Source organism: Panthera pardus, unplaced genomic scaffold (assembly GCF_024362965.1).
Source record: "Panthera pardus isolate Hobbes unplaced genomic scaffold, ASM2436296v1 HiC_scaffold_16, whole genome shotgun sequence".
Lineage (NCBI taxonomy): Eukaryota > Metazoa > Chordata > Mammalia > Carnivora > Felidae > Panthera > Panthera pardus.
In genome coordinates this window covers 66608485-66632463 of record NW_026526721.1, presented here as the reverse complement: position 1 = coordinate 66632463, position 23979 = coordinate 66608485, and the positions used below count along the sequence as shown (strand labels likewise).

General features: G+C 35.7%; 1 protein-coding gene across 2 annotated transcripts in view; it reads left to right on the top strand.

Moving 5' to 3' along the window:
- Positions 1-17504, top strand: part of POLQ (DNA polymerase theta) — a 120272-nt gene extending 102768 nt beyond the window's left edge. For both annotated transcript variants that reach the window (XM_053903420.1, XM_019448509.2), the window contains 4 exons: positions 3517-3641; positions 12731-12884; positions 15652-15767; positions 16498-17504. In XM_053903420.1, coding sequence (XP_053759395.1) covers positions 3517-3641; positions 12731-12884; positions 15652-15767; positions 16498-16611 — 509 coding nt within the window. In that variant the 3' untranslated portion in view covers positions 16612-17504. The remainder of the gene's footprint in view (positions 1-3516; positions 3642-12730; positions 12885-15651; positions 15768-16497) is intronic.
- The last annotated feature ends 6475 nt before the right edge of the window (positions 17505-23979 follow it).

Here is a 23979-nt window from a genome sequence, read left to right as displayed (position 1 = left end):
TAAGTAAAATTAGTCAAAGAAAGACAAATATCATGACTTCACTCATATGTGGAATTTAAGATACAAAACAGATGAACATATCTGGAAGAGAAGCATATTTGGAAGAGAAGCAAAAATAATATAAAAACAGGGAGAGGGACAAAACATAAGAGACTCTTAAATACAGAGAACAAACTGAGGGTTGTTGGAGGGGTTTTGGGTTGCGGGGGTGTGCTAAATGGACAAGGGCATTAAGGAGGACACTTGTTGGGATGAGCACTGGGTGTTATATGTAGGTGATGAATCGCTGGATTCTACTCCTGAAATCATTGTTGCACTATATGCTAACTTGGATGTAAATTAAAATAAAATAAAATGAAATAAAATTAATATACAAATTTTAAAAATTAAGTGGGTTCCTTCTACTGTATATAAACTATACCTCAAAATTGATTTTTTTAAATTTTTATTTAAATTTCAGTTGCTAACACATAGTGTTAGATTAATTTTAGGTGTACAGTACAGCGATTCAACACTTCCATACATCACCCTGTGCTCATCATGGCAAGTGCACTCCTTAATCCCTATCACCTATTTAACCCATCCCTACATTCACCTACCCTCTGGTAACCATTAGTTTGTTCTCTATAGCTAAGTGTCTGCTTCTTGACTTGCCTCTCTCTTTTTTTCCCCTTTGCTTGTTTTTTTTTTAAAGTAGTTCTTTCCATCTCTGAATATTTGAGAGCCTCTGACAGGAGTCAGTTAAGAGAATTTGTACAGGTGCAGTGTCTTCAGTCTTATCCTTTTTTTGCTCTTCACTCAACAATACCATAGTAATTCTTAAAGAGGAAAAGGGGAGAGCCTTATTGCTTTCTGAAATTCTTATGCTGGTGGTCGAATATCACCAACAGCTTCACTTGGCAGGATTTTATCCCTTCCTTTCACCCACAGTCCCCTCAAATGTCTCTCCTGTACCAGCCACACAGCAGAAATCTTCAGATGAGGGGTTTTAGTTAGGAGACATTAATGTTAATTATTTAGGATAAGCAGAGCTGTGAGAAAGCAGAGATTGCATGTATGAATAAAGATATATCAGCACAGTCTGTATACCTGATTGTGTTTTAAATAGCACGGAGAAAGGATGTTGAGGAGAGAAGACCTCTCTAGCTCAGAAATAGGAATGAACAGTTGGCCTACCTGGAACAACAAATTCAATCTGGAGATCTGTAAGATGTAATAATGAGCCTATATAGCAGAGGATGAATCCTGGTATAGGGAATATGAATGCGTTTGAAAAGTACACCGTACATATTTTTTTAAATTGTAAGAAGTGAGTCGTGTATATTCCTAATGAAGTTTTTATTATTCTTGTATTGATTTCAATTAGGTCCTATTTTGATTGTAGCTTAGATGCTAACAAGGAGCTATTAGAATGTTTTAAGCCTGGAAGTGATAAGACCAAACAGTAAAAGAGGATTGATTAACACAATCAGAAAGAGCAGAAGAAGCTGATGAAAAGTAGCATGGAATAATCTTAAGATCCTAGGTTTTAGTACCTGCTCTGTTCTGGAGTTTGGTTTCATATTTTTTGTTGGTGATAGAGTTAGATTATGTCATTTCTTTCTTTTTTTTTTTTTAATGTTTATTTATTTTGAGACAGTGAGCAAGCGTGGGGGAAGGGCAAAGAGAGAGGGAGAGAGGGAGAATACCAAGCAGGCTTGTGCTGTCAGCGCAGAGCCCAATGCAGGACTCAAACTCACGAACAGTGAGCTCATGACCTGAGCTGAAATCAAGAGTCAAATGCTTAACCAACTGAGCCACCCAGGTGCCCTGATTATGTTAGTTCTTTTTTTTTTTTTAATTTAATTTTTAATTTTTTTTAAATTTACATCCAAATTAGCATATAGTGCAACAATGATTTCAGGAGTAGATTCCTTAGTGCCCCTTACCATTTAGCCCATCCCCCCTCCCACAACTCCTCTAGCAACCCTCAGTTTGTTCTCCATAGTTAAGAGTCTCTTCTGTTTTGTCCCCCTCCCTGTTTTTTTTTTTTTGTTTCCCTTCCCTTATGTTCATCTGTTTTGTCTCTTAAAGTCCTCATATGAGTGAAGTCACATGATTTTTGTCTTTCTCTGACTAATTTCACTTAGCATAATACCCTGCAGTTCCATCCATGTAGTTGCAAATGGCAAGATTTCATTCTTTTTGATTGCCAAGTAATACTCCATTGTATATAATACCACATTTTCTTACATTTTCTTTATCCATTAATCCATCAATGGACATTTGGGCTCTTTCCATACTTTGGCTATTAGTGATAGTACTGCTATAAACATGGGGGTGCATGTGTCCCTTCAAAACTGCACACCTGCATCCCTTGGATAAATGCCTAGTAGTGCAGTTGCTGGGTTGTAGGGTAGTTCTATTTTTAGTTTTTTGAGGAAACCTCCATACTGTTTTCCAGAGTGGCTGCACCAGCTTGCATTCCCACCAGCAATGCAAAAGAGATCCTCTTTCTCAGCATCCTCACCAACACCTGTTGTTGCCTGAGTTGTTAATGTTAGCCATTCTGACAGGTGTGAGGTGGTATCTCATTGTGGTTTTGATTTGTATTTCCCTGATGATGAGTGATATTGAGCATTTTTTCATGTGTCAATTGGCCATCTGGATGTCTTCTTTGGAGAAGTGTCTATTCATATCTTTTGCCCATTTCTTCCCTGGATTATTTGTTTTTTGGGTGTTGAGTTTGATAAGTTCTTTGTAGATTTTGGATACTAACCCTTTATCTGATAGGTCATTTGCAAATATCTTCTCCCATTCTGTTGGTTGTGTTTTAGTTTTGCTGATTGTTTCCTTCGCTGTGCAGAAGCTTTTTATTTTGATGGGGTCCCAGTAGTTCATTTTTGCTTTTGTTTCCCTTGCCTCTGGAGACATGTTGAGTAAGAAGTTGCTGTGGCCAAGATCAAAGAGGTTTTTTCCCGATTTCTCCTTGAGGATTTTGATGGCTTCCTGTTTTACATTTAGGTCTTACATCCATTTTGAGTTTATTTTTTTGTCTGGTTTAAGAAAGTGGTCCAGGATCATTCTTCTTCATGTCCCTGTCCAGTTTTCCCAGCACCACTTGCTGAAGAGACTGTCTTTATTCCATTGGATATTCTTTCCTGCTTTGTCAAAGATTAGTTGGCCATATGTTTGTGGGTCCATTGCTGGGTTCTCTATTCTGTTCCATTGATCTGAGTGTCTGTTGTTGTGCCAGTACCATATTGTCTCGATGATTCCAGCTTTGTAGTGTAGCTTGAAGTCTGGGATTGTGATGCCTCCTGCTTTGGGTTTCTTGATTATGTTAGTTCTAAAGTCATTTTGTTCCTAACTTTCTGAGTCTACAAAAAGTGAATGAAAGTTTATATGCAAAGATTTGATGATGTGATATAGTGTTAAGAATCATGGTAGGGTTTTGGTATATTTCATTATATTGAAGCTAGTGAATGAGATTAAGAATGGACTTTGGTTATAATTATTTTTGTATTTTCTTTGTAGGGATTAATCATTTCATGAGAGAGACAGTGAAGAATTGTAAAAGAGATGGATTTGTTCAGACCATTTTGGGAAGACGTAGATATTTACCAGGAATCAACGACAACAACCCTTATCATAAAGCTCACGTATGTTGAGATTTCTCTGGATTTTTAACTTAATATTTTAATGACATATACTTTTCAACCAAGACTAAACACTGCTAATTTTCCTTTTAGGAATCAGTAGCCTATTAATTGGATCTTCTGTCTCACTAAGGACTTTGAAATAATGGCACATGCCAGTATTTGCTGAATGTAGTCCTTAGAGACCAATGTAAATATGAGTTCACTTAATAATACTTCAAATACTTTAAAGACGTTCTGTTTCAGTAAGCCAGTTATTTTTTTAGTTTTGCTAATAAATTATAAATGTAATTCTTACATTTGCTAATTGTTCTTTGTTTCAGATATTGTATACCAATTTGTCATATCACACAAAGTTTCCGATTTTTTCAGATTAGCCCATCATTAAATTGTGGTTCATTCATTTTTGGCTCATTCTACTTGTTTATTTTTTTATTTTTTTGAGAGAGAGAGAGTGATAGCACACATGCACACATGCAGTGAAGAGACAGAGGGAGAGGGAGAGATTGAATCTTAAGCAGATTCCATGCCTAGCGGGAAGCCCCATCATGCCCTGAGCAGAAATTAAGTTAGACACTTAACCGATTGAGCCATCCAGGCTCCCCTTGTTTATTTATTTTAATAACACTGGCTCACCCAAAGTTATTAGGATATTCAAAATATTGAAAAAGGCTATTTTTAACACCATTTAAAATATTTATTGATGGTATTTACTAAAATTATGATTTAAAGTCTCTGAAATCTTTGGGACCCACAAAAGTATTCTATGCATCTGAACATTTAAATTTCTATTATAGTCCACATCTTCCTATTTCAACTGGTTATATTTTATCTTCTCCAATACTTCTGCATGTCAGTGCCCACTATACATTGTATGTAATGAAAATACCCAGCCCCCCCACAGTGCTAGACTTCTGTCTGGAGCTAGAAACCTTCAGAGCACTAATGTTCTTAAGGACCGTGGAAGAATAGATGGCTTTTTGTTACTTCTTCACTCTGTAGCCTACCATATACACAGACATCAAATATTTATCAGGCTTTTACCATCTCTCTAAATGAGTTGTCCCTTAGGAGTAGATAATTTTCTACTGGTCAGATGGAGCCAGCTAGTGGAAGGCTTTAATGGCAGGCTGAAAATTTTAGACTTGATCTAAGAGGAGTTATATTTCTTGGGATTTACATGATTAAAAATGGAGGATAGATTTATTGATGTAAATAAACCATACAAGTTTTTGAAAACTAATATTTTTGTACCTAAAGATGTGAGGGTAAGACTTTACATGCCAAATCCTTAGGAGTTAAAGTTCTAACTGATTCATTATGTTGTTGCTGAGAAAAAAGAAAATTCCAACCCTCAGAATTACGAATAGATATAACCAGATTTAATTTTTGGTTTGCTTTGGTTTGGCTTCACTTTTTGTTTAAAATTTTATTGTATTGAAAAATATACATAGAGAAAGTACAGGAAACAAATGTAAATTTTAGTAAATTATCACAGAACTACACCTGTGTAACTACCACTCAAGTCAAATACAATATTGTCAGCACCTTAGAAGGTCCCTTGATGACTCCTACTCACTACCCACTGCTTCCTAGAAATAATCACTATTATAATCTAGCCCTATAGTTTTATATATTTTTGATCTCTATGTACATCATATGTATGTATTCTTCTGCCTATAGCTTCTTTCACTCAAAACTGCATAGACGAGTCATTCATGTCGTCTTACATAAAGGTAGCTGTTTTACTTTATGATAGTATGTTTATGATTATACCACAGTTTATCCATTTTTCCATTGATGGGAATTTAGGTTTCCAGTTTGGAGTTATTATGGATATTGCTGATTTGAAAATTCTTGTCCAATGTTCTTGGTGCACATATGTTTCAATTTATGTTTGGTAAAGAACTAGTCTTAGAATTGCTGCTTATCTTCAACTTTAGTAGATAAAGCCAAATTGTTTTTGATGGTGGTTGCAGCAATCTGTCCTCCTTTCAGAAGTGTGTGCAAGTTCTCACTGCTCTGTGTTCTTACCAACATTTGCTATTAAGGTGATATAATTTTAGCTATTCTGTTGGGTTTAAGGTAGTATCTTGTAGTTTTACTTTGCATTTCCTTGAATATTAATGAGGTAAGTAACTTAACAAATATTTATTAGCCATTACTTAATTCTTTCTTGGAAAAGTGGTTTTTCAAGTCTTCTTTTTCATTTTTTTTTTTTATTGTTGAGTTGTCTGTCTTTTTCTTATATGTAGGAAAGACATATTGATTACATGTTGGGAAAATAGTCTCTTCCACACTGTATCTTGCCTTTTCATTCTTACTAGTAACTTTAGATGAGGAGAGGGTAATAATTTGGATTAGCCTTTAAATTTTAATTGAGAAATAACATGTGTAGTAAAGGGTACAAATCTTAACATGTAAAGTTTTACATGTTTATACACATATAACCACCATCCTGTCATGATATGGAACTTTTCCAACACCCTAGAAGGCTTCTTTATGTTCCCTCCAAATCAGTACTATCCACCTCCCACCCCAGCACACACATAAAACTATAGGTTAGTTTTGTATGAACTTGATTTTTATTTAAATGCAATCGTACCATATGTACTCTTGGATCTGACTTTTTTCATTCAAATATAGGTCTGTGAGATTCATGAGTTTCATGTGCAGCTATAGTTCATGTCTTTATTTAGCTGACATAGTAGAAACATACCAACAATTTATCCATTCTAACATTTCATTTCTCCATTGGCAGACATTTGGACTCTTTCCAGGTTTTGCTTATCATTAATAAAGCTGCTATGAACATTCTCACATATGTCTTTTGGTGAACATATGTACCTAATTTCATTACTTTTAGAGTGGAATTGGTGAGTCATAGATTAAGCACGTCTATACTTTAGTATATACTGCCTAACAGTTTTACAGAGCAGTTATCCCCATTAATGTTGCCACCAGCTCTGTTTATCTACGTTTTTGCCTTGGTTGATATCATTGGTCTTTTTAATTTTAGCTATTCTGGTAACTGTGTAATGGTACCTCATTGTGCTTTCAATTTGCCTTTTTCTGATAACTAATGATGTTTAGCTCCTTTTTTGTTTATGGCTATTTGGATGTCTTCTTTTGTGGAGGGTCTGTTTAAATCTTTTGTCTTTGTTTGTTTATTTGTTTTGAGTTGTCTCTCTTTTAACTGATTTATGAGAGTCCTTTATATATTCCAGATATGAGCTCTTTGGTTACATGGACTTATCAGTCTTTTATATTATTATAGTGCTTTCCTTGATCTGTTTAAGAAAGCTTTCACTACCCCAATGTCAAGATAATTTTCGCTAGGAATTTTTGGTTTTGCCATATACATTTATATCTACAATCAACCAGAAATTGGTTTTGATGTATTATGAGAGACTGAGGGTCAAGGTCTTCCATCTCCCCTCACCTCAAGGATATACAGTTGTCCCTAACTATTTATTGGAAAAACGGAGCTTTCCCCCTACTGTTCTTCAGTGCCACCTTTGCCACAAATGAAATTTCTATATATGGATGTGTCTGTTTTTGGACACATTATTTTTGTCTGTTGTATTTGTTTATCCTTTAGACAGTGCCACACCATCTTAGTGATGCAGCTTTGCCTTTTCTTGGTTCTCTGCATTTCCATATAACTTGCACAAGCAGCTTGTAAATTTCTATATAAACACAAAATCCTGTTGGGACTTTTTTGAGATTGCCTCAAGTTCATAGATCAAGATGAGCTTGATGGATATATTTATACACTTCAGTTTTCCAGCCCATGAACATGATATATCTGTCCATTTATTTAGGTCTGTAGTTTTTAAATTCTCTCGATGTATAATTTTGGGGAATTAGATTTGTCTAGGTATTTGAAAATTTTTGATGCTGTTGCAAGTTGTATCTATTTTTGCTCTTTTCCTTCCTTTTTTACATTTTCTAAGCCTTTGTTGCTGGTACATAGAAATAGTTGTTTTTATTGTTGTTCTTTTGTCTAGAAGCCTTGCAAATATTGTAATTACTAATTCTAATAATTTATCTGTAGATACTTTTAGAAACTCTATCTTCCCAATTATTATCTGCAAAGTAGTTTTTATAACTACTTTTCTAAACTTTGTTCCTTTTATTACTTTTGTTTGACTTATAAGCCAGGACAGTGTTGAATACAAGTAGTGATAGTGAGCATCTTTACCTCTTTTCTGATCTCAGAGGGGAATTTTAAACATTCACTGCTATGTAGAACTTTCCTTTAGGTTTATTAGTGCCTTTGTCAGATAAAGTAAGCTCCCTTATATATTTGCGTGCAGGGCATAGAGGTTCTGTCATACCTGCTCACTTCTGCTCTTATAGTGCAAATACAGTCATAGACAATACATAAATGGGTGACTGTGTGGTTGTGTTCCAATAAAACTTTATTTACAGAAATAGAAGCTAGGCCACATTTGGCCTGCAGGCTGTAGTTTGCTCAGCCCTGGTCTAACTGTCTTTGATGTAATCTGCCTTTCTTCTCCAGGCTGATTTCCATACAATATTTTTCTTTCTGTCTGGTTTACAGTAGATTTTCTGTGATATACCTAAATTGCATGTGTGTTTTTAATTTACGTGTTTCTCTGTGGATATGTGTGTTTGATTGATCCATTAAGAGTGTTAGGACTTTTTCAATCTGTGGCTTGATATCTTTTGTTGATTTTAGAAGATTTTTAGTCAGTTCTTCTTTAATTATTGCTTCATTACATTCTCTCCTCTTTTTCTGGGACTCCTATTATAAAAATTTTAAACCTTTTTTAAAAATTCCTCATGTTTCATTTCCTCTGTTTGGCTCTTTCCATGTTTATATTTCATCATGCTTAATTCTGGATTTTTTCTTCAAACTTATCTTTCAATTTACTGATTTTCCTCTTCAATTTGCTATTGAACCCAACTATTAAGCTTTTCTATTCAAAGTGATATAGAACTTTTCCACAACTCCATAAGGCTTCTTTATCCTCCCTCCACATCAATACCATCCCCCTCCCCCTACCCTTCCATACACACACACCCAACTACAGGAAAGGTACTATTTAAGTGCTTTAAGTTCTGTTTTTTTTTTCCTGGCTCAGATTGATTTTTTTTTTAGTTGGAGTATAATTAATATATAGTATTATATTAGTCTCAGGTGTATGATATAATGATTCAACAATTCTATGCATTTCTCAGTGCTCATCAACCTAAGTGTACTCTTAATCCCCTTTATGTATTTCATCCTCACACCCTCCCCTCTGCCCCCGGCAACCACCAGTTTGTTCTGATTTTTCTTTGTTTTGTTTCTTAAATTCCACGTAAAATCATACAGTATTTGTCTTTTTCTGATTCACTTACTTCACCTTGTATTATACCCTCTAGGTCCATCTATGTTGTTGCAAATGGCAAGATTTCATTCTTCTTTTTTATGGCTAAGTGATATTCTATTGTATACATTACCACATCTTCTTTATCCATTCAACTATGGATGGGCACTTGGATTGCTTCCATATGTCGGCTATTGTAAATAATCCTGCAATAAACATAAGGGTCCATACATCTTTTTGAATTAGTGTTTTTGTTTTCGTTTGGTAAATACCCAGTAGTGGAATTACTGGATTATATGGTAGTTCAATTTTTAGTTGTTTTGAGGAATCTCCATACTCTTTTCCACAGTGGCTGCACTATTTTGCATTTCCACCAACAGTGCATGAGGATTCCTTTTTCTCCACATTCTCAGCAATGCTTGTTCTTGTCTTTTTGACAAAATGCAACATCAATTCATAATAAAAACTGTCAACAAAGTGGATTTAGAGGGAACTTACCTCAGCATAATAAAAACCATGTGTGGAAAAAACCCACAGCTAGCATCATACTCAATGGTGAAAAACTGAGAACTTTTCCTCTAAGATTAGGAACAAAACAAGGATGCCCACTCTCACCGCGTTTATTCAACATAGTACTAGAAGTCTTAGCCACAGCAATCAGACAAGAAAAAGAAATAAAAGTCATCCAAATTGGTAAGGAAGAAGTAAAACTTATTTGCAGATCACATGATACTGTATATAGAAAACTATAAAGACTCCACCAAAAAAGTACTGGAACTGTTAAATGAATTCAGTGAAGTCACAAGATACAAAACTAATTTACAGCAATCTGTTGCATTTCAATACACTAACAATGAAGTAATACAAAGAGAAATTAAGGAAATAATCCCATTTACAACTACACTAAAAATAATAAAATACCTAAAAATAAACTAAACCAAGGAGATGAAAGACCTTTATTCTGAAAATTATAAAATGTTGATGAAAGAAATTGAAGATGACACAAACAAATGGAAAGATATTTCATGCTCATGGATTGTAAGAACAGATATTGTTAAAATGTCCATACGACTCAAAGCAATCTACAGATCAATGCAATCCCTGTCAAAATATTAATAGCATTTTTCACAGATCTAAACAATCCTAAAATTTGTGTGGAACCACAAAAGACCCCAGATAGCTAAAGCAATCTTGCAAAAGAAGAACCAAGCTGGAAGTATCACAATCCCAGATTTCAAGATAATACTTCAAAGCTGTAGTAAGTTCTGTTATTTTTATTTTTCAGTTATAGAGTTTCCATTCTGCTCTTATTTTATGGTTTTGACTTTTTGCTGAAATATTCAATTTCATCTTTTATTTTGTTGAATATATTTTACTTTGCTTTATAGTCTAATAAATTTGATAATAGTTTATAGTATAATTAAAGCCTTGAACTTATATCCCTGTAGTCTGTTCCTATTGCCCTTTGTTTTTCTTAGTTTTCTACAAAAATAGTTATATTGTCTCAACTCCTTTTTGTCCTGGTGGCTTTTTATTGAGTGTCAAATGTTGTTTATGAATGACTGTGGGTATAATTTGAAGCTTGTATGATAATGTTACCTTTATTCAGAAGATTCATATTTGCTTTTGGCAGGAGATTAGAATGACCAACAATATAGGGTTACTTTGATCTAATTTCAGGAATAGAAATGATTTGAAGCAAGGATGTTAAGACCAGACTATTTCTAATTTATCTTTTTCTTAGGGTGTTAGTTTTGGAGTGGCAAGTTGATGGTTTACTAGCCCTCCTACTTCATGACCCTTGTTTGTTCCCCAGACCCCTCAAAACCATTAAGCTCTGCTCAAAGATTCTTTCAGCTGCCTCTTCTGGAACCTGTTGATGCCCCTGAGAGAAATGGTGGCCTCCAACACCAGGGTTTTCTTTCTCTCTTAGCTCTCTAGGTTCTATAATTTTTCATTTCCTTTTTAATCATCTGATTCAAATAGGTGTTCTCCATGCAGCTTTTCTGGTTGTTATTAGTGGGAGGGTTTGTCCTAATGGACTAATCTCCTATTACCAGAAACCTATATTTTTTATGTACATGAAAAAAACTTGGTCATGAGGGGAATGAGATTGTAAGACACAAAGCCAAAGACTGCCAAGTTTTTTTTTTTTTATTTTAGAAGAGAATCAGGGAAGTATAATATCATGAGAGTGAATTATATATCTTAGTTTTATTTTTATGCTTGCTTATGTCACAGTAAAAACCACCCAAAAATTTCAATGGCTTATAATAAGAAGCTTTATTTTTAATTCACGCTAGACTTAAGCTCTTGGTTGACTGTGACTTTACTCCATATTTTCTTCATTCTGGAATTCAGAATGAAGGAAAAGTCTCTGGGATAAGCCTTTTTTGCGTGTGTGTGACAATGTTGGGTAGCTCTTAAAACTTCTTAGATGGGGCTTATGTCAATTTTAGTCACATTTCATTCAGCAAAATAAATCAAGGTCAACAGTTTAGAGTGAACAACACTTGAAATTATATGGCATTGGGTGGGGCAGCAAGTAATAGCAACAATAACACAGTCCACTACACAGAGGAGAGGAGTCAGTAGAACTCTGAAATTTAATCATTCTTAAAACAATGACAACTGAATGGGTTTAGAGTGGATTTGTCAGCATCTGATGAAAAAATAATTTAAAAAAATGTTTATGGACACCTGGGTGGCTCAATTGGTTGAGCATCTGATTTCGGCTCAGGTCATGATCTCGTGGCTCATGAGTTCAAGCCCTGAATTGGTCTTGCTGCTGTCAGCTCAGAACCTGCTTCAGATCCTCTGTTGCCCCCTCTCTCTGGCCCTCCCCTACTCATGCTGTCTCTCAAAAATGAATAAACATTAAAAAAAAAAGTCTATCTCTTTAATAGGTATTAACTATACTAGGAGTTGGTTGTAGTCCAGGTAACAGGGAACTAGAGAATACATCTCAAGTTACATAGATCCGTCCAGTGTGTAGACCCTTCCCACTTTCTGAGACCTTTTGGGACAGTAGGCATGGTATTCATGGATAGGTTCTACTTTGGATATTAAACCAGATGTCCATCCCTGCTGCCTTAGGATCATCACTTTTAGCAGCTGTGGTAGCAAGAGTTTTGGGTAAGTTCTAACTTAATATCTAGGAATCTAGGGTCTGCATTTTTACTAGCAGCTAATGATTAGCTCCAGCAGCTCATTAAAAAGCTCTGATTCATACCAGAGGGCTCCTGACCTGCTGGGGCCAAACCCTACATAGGACCAACAAACCACTGATATGGGGAATGTGCTTGGAACATTCTAACTCACATCACAAAGAATGTATTCTACTTATAGCTGTTTAAGATTAAGAGGAGTTACTTTTCAAGGAATAGGTCTTTTAGAATGAACAGCTAGAACATTGATGATATATGTTTATAAAATAATTTTGAGTTGCTAAATACATTTTAAGTGTAATGCAGTTTTTGATCCTGAGTGTTGAAGATTTCTAAACTGAAGCCATCTGACCTTCTTCTGTTTAGTCTGTTCTCATGGGGACGATAGCCCAGAATCTAGAGCCCTGGGTCATTCTAGTTGCTATTCTCAAGATGCAGTTTAATAGTTGATGTCTTGGGTCACATCTTGGTCTAGATTTCCAGTCTGGTTACAGAGGTGAGCACTGATCTGTGGACACTGAAAGCAGGTATGAAACAATGTTGATATATCTAATGGAGCGCCTGTTATTGTTACTGTTTTTCATAGGCTGAGCGTCAGGCCATCAACACAACAGTCCAAGGTTCAGCAGCTGATATCGTCAAAATAGCCACAGTTAACATTCAGAAGCAATTAGAGACCTTGCACTCAACCTTCAAATCCCATGGTCATCGGGAGGGTATGCTCCAAAGAGACAGAACAGGTTTGTTCACAAACAAGGACCCTGCTGTAACATTAAGATTAACGGTATCAGAAAAGACAAAGGGAAGTATTTTTATATATTAATTCTCAGCATTTTTCATACATTTTGATCTCATGATGTTTTTACACTCTTAGAATTACTAAGGGTCCCAAAGAACTTTATGTAGGTTATATATAGTAATATTTACCATATTAGAAATTTTAACAGGGAATTCAAAAACATATATTAATGTTTAAAAATAATAACAAATAATAAACTCACTACATGTTAGCATAAGTAATATATTTTCATAGAAACAACTACTGTTCTTTTGTTTTAGAACAAAAGAAAATTGGTGATATTTATGTTTCTGCAAGTCTCTTTAATGTCTGGCTTAAGAGAAGACATTTGGATTTCTGCATTGGATTCAGACATTTGGATTTGTTGCAATCTCACCTGCCCTGTAACCTCTGGAAAACCCTCTATAGTCTTGGGTGATAATGTCCCAGTTTGTGGGAGACGGATGGGTTTCCTAGGATATGGGACTTTTAGTGGTAAATCCAGGATAACTGGTCCCTTTGTTGTACTTATGAGAGAAGGAGGCTGGAAAAGGAAAATAACCCGAGTGTTATTATGAAAATAGTTTTGGCTTTGCAGATACTTTGAAGGTGTCTTAGGGATCCTCTTGTCCTTAGATAACACCTTAAGAATATGTTGATTTTCCAATTCATCACCTTCCATGTTCTCTCTCAAGTCTGGGAATATATTCTGAGCTGACTTCCTTATCACAACATTTCTTTGCCAGTATTGTTGTCTCTTCTTGTTCTTATTTTCCTAAGTTCTCTCCTTGTTGCTTGGATAGATTATTTCTTATTCTAACAAGTAGATTCCTTTCTCTGTTTGTCCCATGTCCATACTTTTGCTTTAAATACCATTTCAGTGTGATTGAGATTACCAAACCATGACTGCAGCCAAGTTTTAAATTTTCCTGGGAAGAAGTTAAGGTTTTGGGCATAAAGGAGAAGAATCAGTTCTATTGGAGATGGGGCAGAAAATGTGAGATCAGCTGTTGAGGATGGAATTTGCTGTTTCTAGGAGAGACATATAAATATGTTATAGAGAATAATATAGTCAGTTACACAGATAATAAAGATGTTCATTTCTACATACAAAAAATACATAGATATAAAGACTTGCCCACCAAATGCGGATTGTTAATTTTATTGTCTTCTCTCTCCCCCATATATCTAAGGCTACTCGTTCAACATTTTGTGTGTGGGAGTCAATGTGCACACATACTGCACACACACACCACACACACATTCTCTCTGTCTTTAAAGAGAGAATATATGATCAAACTTATTTAGGGAATAACACTGTACTATGTGCTTTAGAGGATTTGGGAGTAAAAGTTATCAACCTCTTTACATTTAAAATCTAAAGAAAAGAAGGGAAGATATGATTCCTGACTGAAATATTTCTGTAACTCTTCACAGCAGAGTGATGCAGTATCTGAATGAGGATATAGACAAGAACAACAGCCTTTAGAGTGGGTGGAAAGCAATGTGGGTATGTCCCTGAGGATACATCCTGACGCCATGCTGGGTTAAAAGTAGTGGTAGGTTAGTGGGATCAAAGGGAGCTGAACCTGAGGAAGCAGACCACACCAGGAACAGGGAGATCGTAGCATTCAGAGTCAGAAGCCAAATAACTAGGAGAAATCAAGAGAAGGAAGGTATGGTGACTGGAAAGCAGAAAAGCATCCTGACAACCAGTGATGTGAGATAAGTGGGCCCGGTGGGGCAGAGCAGATTTCAGTTAGATGCACAGCCTTGCAGCCCTGATATGGAAGCATCTTGCCACAGCCTCATCTACCTTTGTTCTCTTACCCTCTAAGAGCCACCTGTGAGAAAACTTGGGCTGCAGACAGTGACAGCTAAAGAATCCTCTCTAAGAGAAGCACGAGATATGAGGAAGATAGTGTTTGTGCTGCCTAGAAGGATCAGTAGGAAATTGGGGTGGCAGAAAGGAAGGACTGCTGTGAGCTATGGGCAAATGATTAAAGGCAGTTACTCTAAAGGTATTATTGTGGGACCTTATCTTAGTGATCACTGGGACATTATTTGTACCACCAGGCTCAGCTTGTTAGGAAATAGTAACTGAGTCTGATATAGTGGAGTTACAGGTTCTTTTGAGAGTCTACTGAAAGATCATCTCCACAGAAAAATGTACAGGTATAGACTTACATATAACTTCAAGGGATTCATACAGTCTCTGAAGTCCTCATCTGAACCCTAGGTTTAGAATTACTTGTCTACAGTGTTTGGTCCAGTTGGGAAAGCACCAGTTCTACCACAGTGACACTTCTGGCCATAAAAATGTGGCAGCAAATGTTCTTCTTATAATACACTACCTAATGACAATACCAGTTCACTTTCCTGGAGCATGGATCAGGGCCCATACTACTCTGGTGCTATTACCAGGGTGCCATGGAAAGTGAAGATGTAGGTTGTTTTATAAGAAATAAATTAGATGGCATTTGGAGCAGAGTTCTTCAAACTCCATTTACTGACTGTTAGATTCCTCCTTTATGGGAGGAAGTTGATGGAGATTTGAGTTTACCTGATAGGTCAGCAGTCAGCAAGTAGATATTTTCCTAATAGTTCTAAATCTCATGTGTTTTAATCTCTTGATTAAAAATTCCCAGAGTTTCTCAAAATCCGTAAAAAATGATTCTTTTATGGTACAGTGACACGCTGATCAGTTTTATCCCTTTTTCGTGGCACAGGATTGTTACCAAAAAGAAAACTGCAAGGGATGTTCTGTCCGATCAGAGGAGGCTTCTTCATCCTTCAACTCCATGATGAGCTCTTATATGAAGTGGCAGAAGAGGATGTTGTTCAGGTATTTTTGCAGTGTTTGTGTCCATTTCACAGAATGCTAAGATGCTGTAGATCAGGTTAAGATGCATGAGATTTCTGGAATCCTTCCTTAGTCCCAGGACGGGACTATATATATAGCTATATAAATGTTGAGTCCTACAGGGCTGAGAAAGAGCTAAGAGTGCTCGGTTTCATACTCCTATTTATTTTTATTTTTATTTTTATTTTTATTTTTATTTATTTAATTTGAGAGAGAGTATGTGTGTGAGAGGGGGAGAGGAGCAGGGGTGAAGAGAGAGAGCGAGAGGGAGGGAGAGAGAGAATGAATCTTAAGCAAGCTCCATGCTTAACACAGAGCTCGACTCGGGGATCCATCCCATGACTCTGGGATCATGACCTGAGCTGAAATCAAGAGTCAGATGCTCAACTGACTGAGCCACCAGGTGCCCTTCATACTCCTTTTAAAAGAAACTTTTGATGCAGGGCTGTTTTTCTTTGGGAGAAGTTAGATGAGAGTTTGGAGCTCTGCCATGAGGGTTTAAAAACTTAGCATTCCCACAGAAACTGGTAGAGCCCTGCTCTTCAATGCAGACCAGTTTGGGATGGCTGGCTCTTTTTGGATTTTGAGTTTTAAGCACCATGAGATGAAGAGCTCTAGTCTGGCTTATCGCCTCAATGGGTGGGTTGGGAAACATTCTTTGATTGGGAAAAGAGTTTGTTAACCTCTTTTTTTTTTTTTTTTTTTTTTGTAGGTAGCTCAGATTGTCAAGAATGAAATGGAAAATGCCATAAAACTTTCTGTGAAACTGAAAGTGAAAGTGAAAATAGGTGCGAGCTGGGGAGAGCTGAAGGACTTTGATGTGTAATTGTATGGCTAAGTCCTCTGGGGAAGCCTGGTGTAGGTACAACTTACCCTTTCACCTATTTCAGGAAAACCAACTCTCAAATCTTGATGGACTTGGGATAGTAATTTTAGTGAGAGTTTCAAAATGTGTATCAGAGTTTATTCTCTGTAGCATAAAAAAACTTTTTTGAGGCAAGAATACCAAGTTTAACAATTATATTTATTCTCAAAGAGAATGTATGAAGTTGCCTTTTATAGTTCTGTGTGGCTCTAATCAGGTTCAGAACACATGACTGAAACATGCACTTAGCACTTTGGGTCCTCATCTGTCTGGTTGAGCATGATGGCTCAATGGCCGCTGTCTCTGGGGCATTTTCAGCTCTGTCCAGGATGCAGACACTTGTGATGTAGACACCAGCAGGAACCATTGGCAGATAGGGATTTGGTTTCTTATATACCCCCATGCTTAGGCATTCTGGTGATTTTTCTCCAACATCAACTTACGACTAGTGGAGCTGTATTTCTATGCAGCATTGGCTAATAAATTCTGAACTCTATAAAGAGGTAGACTCGATATGCGTGCGGTCTAGGAATGGATTTTCATGAATCGGTGTTTCTTCTTCCTTTTCCTTCCTCAATTCATTCAATGAATGTGTTTGCAATACTTAGGTATTATAAAATAAGCTACACCTCTTCAAGAGGCATCCTGTTCTGTAAAATCAGATGTTTATACTACAGTTTAATATAATACTGCCAGAGAAAGAAGACACCCCTGTATCCATCTCTTACTGCCTCTTTCTGTGTTTGTGGCATGGTGAGAATACCCATGCTGAAGACATTATACTTTCTAATCAGTCAGAGGTGTATAACTGACTTTTTTGCTGTTGAAATAAAATGAATTTATAAGAAACTTTATATCGGTAGTTTTATTTTTAATTCAAAAATTTTTTTTTAACGTTTATGTATTTTTGAGAGACAGAGGGCAAGCAGGGGGAGGGACAGAGAGAGAGGGAAACACAGAATCTGAAGCAGGCTCCAGGCTCTGAGTGTCAGCACAGAGCCCGAAGCAGGGCTTGAACTCACGAACTGTGAGATCAGGACCTGAGCCAAAGTCGGATGCTTCACCAGCTGAGCAACCCAGGTGCCTCTCAGTTTTTAAAATTGTGTTTCATCTAAGAGTATCTGAAACCTGTGTTCCTAGTATTTATTCTAGGATTTGCATTGTTGAGTTTGTTCAACAATGTCTGTGCCCATAGGAAATGTTTCTCTTAATCAGTTATCAGAAGAGCTCTTTTATATTTATTAACTAGAATTTTTTAAAAGACAGTTGCTTTATAAACAAAGTGTAATATACTATTACACAAAATACTCAGATATGCCTTTTGGGGGGTCAGAAGGAATGGGCAGAAGATGGCACAGATAAGAGGGAAGTTACAGCATTATTCTTGAGTTTTTTCTGTATTCACTTCCACCATCTTTCTCAGAGAGAAAAGTGGTAATGCTGTCATTGTTCAGATGACCTTGAGATGCGGCACAAGAGAAGGCTCATTCTGTTTACTTGTGAGTATTCTCTAAATATGAGTGCAGATATATAGGTCATCTCCACCTGATTTTCTGCAGCATTTGCTCCGTATGTGTAGTCACATGCATTTTCTCTTCCTTTTGATTTATCAGCTGAACTTAAAACAAACAGTTCTTGCTTTGCATGACTCAATTATGCACAAATTCCACTTACCATACAGTTTACTTAAGTAACACCAGTGCCCCTAATAACACAACTCAAATTTTAGTTACCATGGTATTATAACTGAGTAATTGCATAAAGTTCAAACGTCACTTTTCAGTCCATAAATCATTATGTAAACAACAGATGAGCGCTGTGGCAAGCAGAATGCCCCCCCATCCCCATCCTAACCCCTCAAACCTATGAACATGTTATATTACATGTTAAAAGGGACATTGCTGATGTGATTAAGTTAGAGATCTTGAAATGGGAAGATTATCTGGGTGATTCCAGTATAAACACAAGCTCCTTACAAGAGGAAGACAGATGGTCAAAGAGGAGGATTGTGAAGATGGAAACAGAGTTAGACTGAGATTTGAAGACGTTGCACTGCTGACTTTAAGGATGGAGGAAGGGTCCATGAGCCAAGGAATGCAGGCAGTCTCTAGAAGCCAGAAGAGGCAATGGAATAGAAATGGATTCTCCTCTACAACCACCAGAAGGGATATAGCCCTACCAATTCCCTGATTTTAACCCAATAAGACCATATCGGAGTTCTGACTTGCAAAAGTGTAAGATAATAATCTGTGTTTGTTTGTTTTTCAGTTTTATTGAGATATACTTGACAGAGCATTGTATAAGATTAAGGTGTACAGCATAGTGACATATACTGTGAACTGATTATCAAAATAAGTTAACATCCAGGGTGCCTGGGTGGCTCAGTCGGTTAGGTGTCCAACTTCGGCTAAGGTCATGATCTCGCCGTTGGTGAGTTCGAGCCCCGCATCGGGCTCTTTGCTGACAGTTTAGAGCCTGGAGCCTGCTTCAGTCTCTGTCTCCCTCTCTCTGCTCCTCCCCGACTCACGCTCTGTCTCTCTCTCTCTCTCTCTCTCTCTCTCTCAAAAATAGATAAAGCTTAAAAAATTTTTTAAATAAGTTAACATCCATCATCTCATTTGGTTACCTAAATAAATAAATAAATAAATAAATAAATAAATAAATAAAGGTTTTGTCCTTGTGATAAGAACTTTTAGAATTTACTCTCAGCAACTTTAATATATATATTAAACATTCATATATTTTTGAATATAAACTTTTAGAATTTACTCTTAGCAACTTTAATATATATATTGCATATATAAATATATATATATATATATATATTTATTTATTTATTTATTTAACATTCATATATTTTTGAGAGAGACAGAGTGTGAGCAGGGGAGGGGAGGAGAGAGATGGAGACACAGAATCCTAAGCAGGCTCCAGGCTCCAAGCTGTCAGCACAGAGCCCAACGCAGGGCTTGAACTCACAAACTGCGAGATCATGACCTGAGCCAAAGTTAGATGCTTAACCAACTAAGCCACCCAGGCACCCCTCTTAGCAACTTTCAAATATACAGTCTAAGAGTGTTAACCATAGTCATCATGTTGTACATTACATCCCCAGTACTTATTTATCTTGTAACTGAGGTTTGCACCTTTTGATCACCCTCATCCAATTGCCCCCTTCCCCTACCCTCTGCCTCTGGTAACCACATTTCTGATCTCTTTTTCTGAGTTTGTTTTTTAAAGATTCCATATGTAAGTGAGAACATATAATATTTGTCTTTCTCTGTCTGATTTATTGCACTTAGCATAGTGCCCTCAAGGTCCATCCATGTTGTCTCAAATGGCAAAATTTCCTCCTTTTTATGACTAAAAAATATTCCATTGAATATATAGTCCACAACTTCTTTATGCATTCATCCACCAATGGCCACATAGGTTGTTTTTGTGTCTTGACTATTGTAAATAATGCTGCAAATAATGTTAACAGGGGTTTACAGATATCTCTTTGTTAAGTGTCATTTCCTTCAGGTAAATACCAAAAAGTGGAATTGCTGGATCATATGGTAGTTCTATTCTTAATTTTTTGGAAAAATGTCATACTGTTTTCTATAGTGGCTGAACCGGTTTGCAATCCCACCAACAGGTCACAAGGGCTCCCTTTTCTCCACACCCTAGCCAACACTTGTTCTTGTCTTTTTCATGATAGCCATTCTAATGGGTATGAGGTACTATCTCACTGTGGTTTAGATTTGTATTTCCCTGATGATTAATCTTATGCACCTTTTCATATACCTGTTGGCCATTTGTGTATCTTCTTGGGAAAAAGATCTATTCAGTTCTTCTGCTCATTTTTTAAATTTGATTGGTTTTTTGGTTTTGGGTTTGTTTTTTTCTTTTTGCTATTGAGTTATAGAAGCTTTAGTAGGCTTTAGATATTAACACCTTAGCAGATGTATGATTTACAAGTATTTTTTCTCATTTCACAGGTTATATTTTCATTTTGTTGATTGTTTCTTTTGCTGTGCAGAAGGTTTTTAGTTTGATGTGGTTTGATTTGTTGTTTTAGGTGTCATATTAAAAATTTTTTCCAAGACCAATGTCAGGAGCTTTTTCCCTATGTTTTCTTCAAGGAGTTTTATGGTTTCAAGCCTTAAATTTAAGTCTTTCAATTTCAAATTAATTTTTGTGAGTGGTGTAAGATAGAGGTTTAGTTTCATTCTTTTACAGGTAGTGTCCAATTTTCCTAGCACCATTTATTGAAGAGATTATCTTCATTGAGTATTTTTGGCTCCCTTGTCAAATATTAGTTGACTCTATTTGTGGTTTATTCCTGTGTTCTTTATTCTGTTCCATTGGTCTGTGTGTTTGGTTTTTTGCCAATAACATGATGTTTTGATTACTTTAGCTTTTTGATATAGCTTATAATCAGGAAGTATGATGCCTCCAGCTTTATTCTTCTTTCTCAGGATTGTGTTAGCTATTTGGGGTCTTTTATGGTTTCAAATTTTAGGATTATTTTGTCTACTTCTATAAACAATGCCATTGGAAACTTGACAGTTTGGGGTTGCATAAACATTTCAACATTACTAAGTCTTCCAGTCCATGAACATGTGATGCCTTTCTATTTATTTATGTCATCTTTGATTTCTTTACTCAATTGTAGTTTTCAGTGTAGAGATATTTTCCCTCCTTGATTAGGCTTATTCTCAAGTATTTTATTGTTTTGATGCTATTATAAATGGGATTGTTGTTTTTTTTTTCCGGATAATTCATTTTTAGTGTATAGAAACACTACTGACTTATGTATGTTAGTTTTGTATGCTACAACTTTATTCATTGAGTAGTTTAAAGGGTTTTTTTTTTTTTGGTGGTCTTTAGGATTTTCTATATATAAAATCATGGCATCTACAAATAGAGACAATATTACTTCTTCCTTTCCAGTTTAGATACTTTTTGTTGTTTTTTTTTTCTTGCTTGATTGCTCCCACTGAGACTTCCAGTGTTTTGTTGAATGGCCATGGTGAGAGTAGGCATCTTTGTCTTGTTCCTAATCTCAGAAGAAAGGCTTTCAACTTGTCACCATTGACTATGATGTTAGCTGTGGGCTTGTCATGTATGACCTTTGTTATGTTGAGGTACCTTCTTTCCATACCTAATTTGTGAACATATGTTGAATTTTGTCAAATGCTTTCTCTGCCTCACTGAGATAACTATATGATTTTTTTTCTTTCATTCTGTTAATGGGGTGTATCACAGTATTTATTTGTGTATATTGAACCATCCTTACATCCCAGGGATAAATCCCTCTTGATCATGGTGAATGATCCTTTTAATGTGCTGTTGAATTAATTTGGCTAGTATTTTATGGAGAATTTTGTGTCAATATTCATCAGGCATATTGACATGTAGTTTTCTTTTCTTACAGCGTCCTTTTCTGGCTTTAGTATCAGGATTATGTTGGTCTCGTAAAATGAGTTTGGGAGTGTTACCTCCCCTTTGATTTTTTGGAAGAGTTTGAGGATTGGCATTCTTTAAATGTTTGGTAAAATTTACCAGTAAAGCCATCTGGTCCTGGGCTTTTTGTTTGTTGGGAAGTTTTTGATTAGTAATTCAATCTCCTTAATAGTAATTGCTCTGTTCAAATATTCAGCTTCTTTCTGATTCACTGTTGGTAGGGTGTATGTTTCTAATAATGTTTCCATTTCTTCTAGGTTGTCCAGTCTGTTGGAATATAGTTGTTCATAGTAGCCCTCTTATAATTCTTTGTATTTCTTTGGTATCCATTATAATGTCTCCTCTTTCATTTGTAATTTTGTTGATGTGGGTTCTCTCTTTTCCTAGGTAGAGATTTGTCAAAAATTTTTTAAATCTTTTTTGGTTCTCTATTTCATTTATTTCTGCTCTAATCTTTATTATTTTCTTCCTTTTGCTAACTTTGAACTTAGTTTTTTCTTCTTTTTCTAGTTTCTTGAGCCATAGAGTTAGGGTGACTATTTAAAATCTTTCTTGTTTTTTAATATAGATATTTATTGTTATGAACTTCCCTCTTAGAACTACTTTCACTGAATCCCATAAGTTTTAGCTTCTATTTTTTGTCTCAAATAACTCTTTTATTTCCCCCTGTAATTTCTTCTATGATCCATTTGTTGTTCATAAGAGTGTTTTTGATTTCCATGTATTTGTGATTTTTCCAAGTTTTCTCCTGTTATTGATTTCCAGTTTCATATCATTTTGGTCATAGAAGATATGTGGTATGATTTCAGTCTTCTTGAATTTGCTAACACTTGTTTTGTGGCCTAACCTATGGTCTATCCTAGAAAGTGTTCCATTTGTGTTTGTGAAGAATGCATATTCTGCTGTTGTTGGATAGAATATTCTGTATATGTCTGTTAGGTTTAGTTAGCTTAGTTTATAGTGTTGCTCAAATCCACTGTTTCAGATTGATTTTCTATCCAGATTATCTATCCATTGTTAAGAGCAGAGTACTAAAACCCCCAACTATTATTGTATTGCTGTTTATTTTTTCTTTCAGTTCTGTTAGTTTTTGCATTATATCTATATAGGTGTTCCATTGTTGGGTGCTTATTTACAATGATTATATCCTCAATGGATTGACCCCTTTATTGTTGTAAAATGACCTTCATCTCTTCTTTCAGTTTTACGTTAAAGCCTATTTGGGGTAAGTAAGAGATAAGTATAGCTACCTCTACTTTTTTTTTTTTATAATTTGCTTGAAATGTTCTTTTTCATCCCTTTATTCTCAGTCTGTATGTGTCTTTAAGGTTAAAGAGTGTCTTGGAAGCAGCATATCATTGGATCTTGTTTTTTATCCATTCAGCCATTCTGTAACTTTTTCTGAAAATGTAATTGATTTACATTAATGTAACTATTAATAGGTAAGGACTAACTATTGCCATTTTGGTAATTGCTTTCTGTTTTATAGATCTATTGTTCCTTGCTTCTTATCTTGCTATATTTTTATTTTGTTATCTTCTGGTATCACTATGCTTCGATTTCTTTATCGTGTTCTTTTGTATAATTACTACAGGTCCCCTTGTGGTTACCATGAGGCTTACATAAAATATCTCAAAACTATAACATTCTATTTTAAAGTGATAACAACTTAGCTGCTATAGCATTCCTAAACTTTATACATTTACTTCTCCTTCCCCTCCCATTTAAGGTTATTAATTTTATACTTTATGTATTTTTATACTCTGTATCCAATAACAGATTATTGTACTTTGGGTTATTTTTAGTATGTTTAATTTTTTTTTAACTTTTAAACTAGAGTTGTAAGTTAATTATGTACTTCTATTACCATATTATGGAACC